We start from the raw sequence: 6,410 nt of genomic DNA on the forward strand, positions 1-6,410 counted from the left end.
TCTTTTCTTTTCTTTTCTTTTCTTTTCTTTTCTTTTCTTTTCTTTTCTTTTCTTTTCTTTTTTATAGACTGCGTCTGTCTTGCCTAATTGCTAAGCCACCAAAGCTGGGCTCAAATTTTCAATCCTCCCGCCTTACCCTCTCAGAGTGTTAAGATTACAGGCATGTCCCATCAAGTCCAACTTGATGCAAACATTTTTAAAATAAAGAAACAGGACCATACTTTACGTATTATTCTGCACTCTGCTCTTTCCCACTTACCATACTGTGGGCAACTTTGTTTGTCAATCCAGGAAGCTCTTTCCCTGCCCCTTGTAACAACAGCATGGTTTCCAATCTATTTATCCAGTGCCCTGATGCAGGGCCCTTAGGTTGTCTCTGGTTTGTCTGATATTATAAATAATCTTGCACAGAAGCTCGGTGCTCTTTTCTAATTATTTGCTTAGGGAAAATTCCAAGAATGGAACCTCTGCATCACAGGACCTGCTCTCTGCAGTGCTCAGACGTGTGGGAGATGGCCCCGCAGCTCAACTTCCCACCAGCGACCCACACTCAGGCAGGGCCCTGTACCGCCTTCATTCCCTGTGGGCCCCTTTGTTTCTCCCTACTGGACCTAGACACCACCATGGATAACCTGAGGCTGCTCATCCATCCCTGTCTGTAGAGGTCCATGTTCTTCATCCCTTCCTCCTACTTGATAAGAAAACATGTCAAAACCCTCCTCTAACTCCCATCTTAAAGCACCACATATCATGAACAGAATATAGAGCACTCAGCCCACCGATAATGGAGCCATAAATTATTGAACCATGGGCTGTCAGCGCCCCCCTACCCCCACTGCTAAGACAGAACTGCTTACCTGAAACACATCTCCGTTGACTGTGGTCCCCATATCCTCCGAACCAGCTAGAAAAAGAACAAGGAGACAGCATCACTCATTGTTCAGCTTATAGCAAGCACGTGTATATATATACTGACCCTACACATATAGACATAACAGATACATAAATAACTGGGGCTTGGTCCTTCACTGGTCACAGTGCCATGCACAGCCATTACCACGTTTGATTTTCATGGCTCTATAATGAAGTTTTAGCATTTTATAGATTCTCAAGCAGAGGCTCAGAGAGGCTACATGACTGCCGAAGATCACCCCGCCAGTAGTAGTTCCCCGCATACCCGAAGTTAACCAACCAACTGATGTGGCTAGGAATGGCCTGACTGAGCCATTTTTTCTGGCTCACTTCCTCCCTGTCCTACCCACAAACCATATATTCTGCTTCCCTCTCTAAAGAATACTTTCCAATTCACAAGATGTCTCCTCTAGGAAGCCCTCACCTGCTTCCTCTATGTCCCTTGGTTCTGATGGAAGGCCTCACTTCCGGGGAAGACCAGAACATGGACCTGGCGAGTAGGCAGAGGTGCCGCAGGTGCAGGCAGGGGCTCCCTGCACGTCACTGCCTGTCCTGGTGGGGCATTGAGCAATTGCTCTCCCTGGGACAGCGGGAACCACAGTTCCCACTGGGCAGCACCTGGCCTATTTTTCCTCTGTGCCCCTCCCAGGATGTTACTGTGCCTTCAGCGGTGACTCCTCCAGGTCCCTTTGCCTGACATCTTGTGAGTCACAAATTCCTGCAGATCCTGCTGCAACACTGACCTTCATAGATGCCATCCACTCTCTCCCTGACGCCCAGCCCCAGTCTGGGCCCTCACCGGCACTCACCTGCTTTGGTCTGTCTGCCTTGCTAGACACCTGGAAAGGCAAAACTTGCCTCTTTCTTTCTCCTCATGACTGTCTTCCCTAGAGCCATGCATAGTGTGTCTGTGCCTTTGTAAGAGTTCAGTAATTAGGGTAGTTGTTAAATAAACAAATGGATATGTTCATTCTCTCTCTCTTTTTTCCTATACCAGGGGATTGAACCCGGGACCTCATACATGCTAAGTACACACTCTACCACTGAGCTACACCCTCAGCCCTCTAATTTGTTTTGTTTTGAAACAAGGTCTCATTGAATTGCCCAAGGTGGCCTCAGATTTGCGTTCACTATTTTCCTCCCTGAGACTCCCAAGGAGCTGGGGTTACAGAAAAGCACCGCCATGCCCAACACCTTTCTTTTCCTTCTCTCTTCCCTCCCTCCCTTCTTTCCTTCCTTCCTCCCTGCACTGTAGTACTAGGGATTGAACCCAGGGCCTTCTCACTGAGCTACATTCCCAGCCCTCTTAGTCACTAAATCTCCCAGGCTGGGCTCGAACTTGTGCTCTTTCTGATTCACCCTTCCAAAGGCTGGGATCACAGGTGTGCACCATCACGCCCAGCTCTGACTTGGGGACTTTGTAGGTGCTGTGCCCTGCCTCTGGAAGGTTCTCCTATACACTTCCACATGGACCGCTCCCTCACTCCCTTCAGCTTCTGCTCATACTTGGTCTTCCTTACAGGGTTTCCCTGATCACCTGTCTCATTCAGGGATCTCGGGTATCTGCTCCCCAGCAGTGTCTGCTCTACAGCATTTTCTTGACCTGATACATACATAGTTCATCTGCATATTTAGTATCTGTCTTCCCCACTTGAATGGACCCTCCACTTGGGCAGGAGCCAATTCAATAAATACTTGCCTAATGAGTACATCTAACTCTGGAGTACAGTTCACGAGGAGCTTTATGATCTGGCTCTGCCCATTTTTTCTGGCTCACTTCCTCCCTGTCCTACCCACAAACCATATATTCTGCTTCCCTCTCTAAAGAATACTTTCCAATTCACAAGATGTCTCCTCTAGGAAGCCCTCACCTGCTTCCTCTATGTCCCTTGGTTCTGATGGGAGGCCTCACTTCCGGGGAAGACCAGAACTTCATAGAGCATTGTGCAATTACTGGTGATCTTCAGGAGCAGCTACTCCCTTTCCAGGCTCTGTATTCTATTCAGTTTCTAAGGGCTCCTGCAGAGTGGGTGACCAATGGTTGGCTAAATGAGAGTTGGATTGCTCTTTGCGGCCCACTGTAATTTGCAAGGCCTCTCAGAAACTGCAGTGCCTCCTAGCAAAGAAAATGGGAGGCTACACTAGATTATTGCAAATGGACAGATATACCTGTACAAACCACACAGGGCTGTAAGCAGCAGTGACAATGCTTTAGGCCTGAGGACTGACAGGACCGAAGGAAAGGGTACTTAATCTCGTATCAGTAACTCCCAGTTAATGTAAATTATACTTGCAAAGTCAAGCAGTGATTGGTTTGGGTCTATTACATCAGCTGTCACCACCAGCCATTCAGAAAGAGTCTCTGCCATGGGTCTCTAAATGAGGGTGGAACCAATATAGGAGACCATTGGGGTCTCAGTGGCAGCATCTTCCACAAAGGGGCTTCTCCTAGGGCAATTCCTCTCCTAGGGCCTTAGGTTGCCAGCCATTCCCAATGCTGGGGCCTTTTGGAGAAGCCGCACCAGCCTCTCTGTACGACCAGCTTTAGTCTCAGGCCCTTCATTGCAGGCAGCAGCCCAGGGCCCACCTGAGCTTCCAGAAAGTTTCTGCTCCAGTCTCAGTTCTCTCTGGAGGTGCATTTCAGCTTCTCTGAGAACCCGCACCTATCCGCACAGAAGGACCAGTATCTGCTCCCACTAAACCCTCTGATTACTTCGCATTTATAATCATGGGTCGCAAACTAGAGCCTGCAGAACAGGAACAAGGCAAATACAAGGCCCAGGGATAAACCCCTGTGTGTATGACATCCCTAGGTGCCTGACCCATTTTGAAACAAGGGCAGAGAGGGACCAGAACATTTCTCTGAGCTTACTGAGGCCCAGCAGGGGAAATGGGCCTGCCCAGAGCAGACAAACAAGTCACAGCCAGGCCTGGCATCCAGAAAACTGGGCGTGAAAATGTAAACCTCTTGCGTTCAACCCAGGGCTGATGAATGAAAACAAGCATCCGTGGCTCAGGTTGGCTACAAACCCAGCCCAAAAGAGAGCCTCTGTGTGGCTCGGGCTCAGGCCTGCGCCAGGCACCTCTTTCTCTAGGATCACTGGAAGCCCAACATCAGGGCGTTCAGTACAGAGACCACCAATCAGAGGACCCCATCATCTAAGAGAAGATGACTCAGAGGTGTTGATTGGTGGCCACCGCTGAAGCCAGATTCCACCCAGCTCCCAGCAGGCCAAGGCCCTTTTTCTCAGCCTCATCCACTCATCAAGGGCTGGCAGGAGATTATCTGTTCAGCACTGTCTAGGCTTAGAAGGATTGGATCAATTCTATCCGTGTCTGGCCATTGAGTCACAACCCACCATACCTCCCTGCTCCCCAGACAGCGACTTAGGAGGGCAATGAAGTATTTGAAGGGCCTTAGCAGGTATGAGTCTGGGAGACCCTCAGAGGGCTGTGTCCCTGGCAACTCCCTGGAAGGAGACAGCATGTCGCCATTTCTCTCCCTGTCATCTTGGGTACAGGGCCAATTGGTGCCCTACCCTGCCAGAGAGGGATCCTTGCATCTAGGTGGTAAGACCCTGGCGCCCCATTGTCCTGAGAGAGGCCACAACTTGCTCAACACCCAGTCAGTCCTCTCTGGCCGCCCTCCGCCTGGATTCTACCTGCCCTTCTCTTCCCTGGGGTCCTGATAGTGCGCAGTGTCCTGCAGTCAGCCAGCCAGTTTAGGAATGGGTGGCCTTTGCAGGAAGTGTGGATGAAAGACGACAGTGCACGAATTTAGATGAACATTTCCTAGGGGTTCCCTGGGGCATGGGAGGGTCTGTTCTGAGGGGCTGGGCACTCCTGCTTCAGAAGACCTCTACTGCTAGTTTGGTCAGGTAGCAAAAGACGCCCCCCACCTGATGCCCACACTGAATCACCTCCCCAGATGACCACCACAGCATTTGAAAGAACATGGGGCCCAGAGCAGAGAGGCCCAGAATCAAGTCTCAGATCTGTTACTCACGGCTGTGTGACTCTAGGCAACATATTCATAATCTCTGGGCCTCCAGTTCCTTACACATTACCAAAGAGTTGTTACATTTCTTATATCAAGGGGATTCTGGTTTGCTTCAGCTCCTTAGGCGCAAGAACTGTCTTGTTCATTTCTGAATGCCCGGTGGGCCCAGCATTCAGTAGGTGCTCAGCAAATGTTGGGTGAATACAAATGTGACTACTGAAGAGCCTCATAAACACACACATGCACACACACACACATGTGTACACACACACACACACACACACTTATTTCAGAGGGCACACAGACCTCTCCAAAATGACAACAATAACAGGAAGGTATGTTTGGGCTGCCCACATGAATGTGATACCTACTTTTTCACTAAATATTTTAAGAAATTATTCTTTGGAGCTACAGCCAGAACAAGACCATCACTGATGAATGTGATACTGCAAGAACCAGGCCCTGAACCCTGAGGTCTGAAGCCAACCACGATAGCTCTGGACTGCCTTTGGGAAACAATTAGATAGTTCAACCCCTCAAGGGCAGGAACACATCTGGTGGATGCTCCTTTGTGCCCGCTGCCCTGACTCTGGGATCTAATTCAGAGCCAGGCACCCAGAACAGAGCGGTCAGGTGGAAAGGGTTTAGAGTCTGACAGAAACAACTTTAATCCTGATCTGCTGCTAACTGGTTGTTTTAATAGTGTACTTTTTTGATCCTCAGTTTTGCCAGCTCTGAAATGGGCCCAGAAACTCATATGAAACGATTAAGTGTAATTAACCTGCCTACCCCAGTCCCCAGGGAAGACCTGTGAGTTGTCAGAACACCAAGTGTTCTCTGCTTTCCCAGAGATGTAAGAGCTAAGCGTGAGGGGCCAAGAGGTCTGCTCCCAACCCGGCACTATTGACTAGGAGCCTGGACAGCAGGGCTATCAGAAGGCCCAAGGGAGACTCTTAGGGTTGGGCGGTGGTGGAGCTGGCCTCGGGATGAAATAACAGGACCAAATTCCTGCTCCCAGTCAGCACATCCACAACTCTAGGACAGGCCTCAGCTCAGAGATCCCACAGAGGGACATCAAGCTTCCTTCCCATTCCACCCAGGGCCTCTCTCAGGAACACACTGCCCCTGGCCTGCGCCTCCCCGGAGGCCGCGGAGCCTGGGTCCCAGCCCCTGGGTGACAGTCTCCAGCGTCCCAGCGCCCAGGCCACCGCGCTGACTCACCTCCACCGGCGGGTCCCGGCTGCGCGGAGGCCGCCTGGCTGCGGGCGGGTGCCCCGAAGCCCTCGTCATTCTCTATGCCTGCGATCTCGCTCTCTTGCTGGGCCAGGAAAGCAGCCGCCGGGTCTTCTTCGGCCGCTTCGGCGGCCCCGCTCTCCGACGACGAGAAGAAGCCAAAGTCATCAGCCATTTTCCCCGCGTCTCCGCCGAAGCCTCCGCCTGGCGCTCAGCTCTGCGCGGCGCGCCCCGGCTGCGCCCCGCGGCCGCGACGCTGTCACCG

At 51.2% G+C, this 6,410-nt stretch overlaps 1 protein-coding gene across 2 annotated transcripts in view; it reads right to left on the reverse strand.

Annotated features, from left to right (window-relative positions):
- Cltb (clathrin, light chain B) overlaps window positions 1-6,410 on the reverse strand; it is a gene marked incomplete at its 5' end in the record, with an annotated part of 24,634 nt that extends 18,224 nt beyond the window's left edge. For both annotated transcript variants that reach the window (XM_005376377.2, XM_005376376.2), the window contains 2 exon segments: window positions 858-904; window positions 6,134-6,410. In XM_005376377.2, the coding sequence (XP_005376434.1) occupies window positions 858-904; window positions 6,134-6,320 (234 nt within the window).

This window comes from Chinchilla lanigera, unplaced genomic scaffold, assembly GCF_000276665.1.
Source record: "Chinchilla lanigera isolate Chin_1 unplaced genomic scaffold, ChiLan1.0 scaffold00007, whole genome shotgun sequence".
Classification (NCBI taxonomy): domain Eukaryota; kingdom Metazoa; phylum Chordata; class Mammalia; order Rodentia; family Chinchillidae; genus Chinchilla; species Chinchilla lanigera.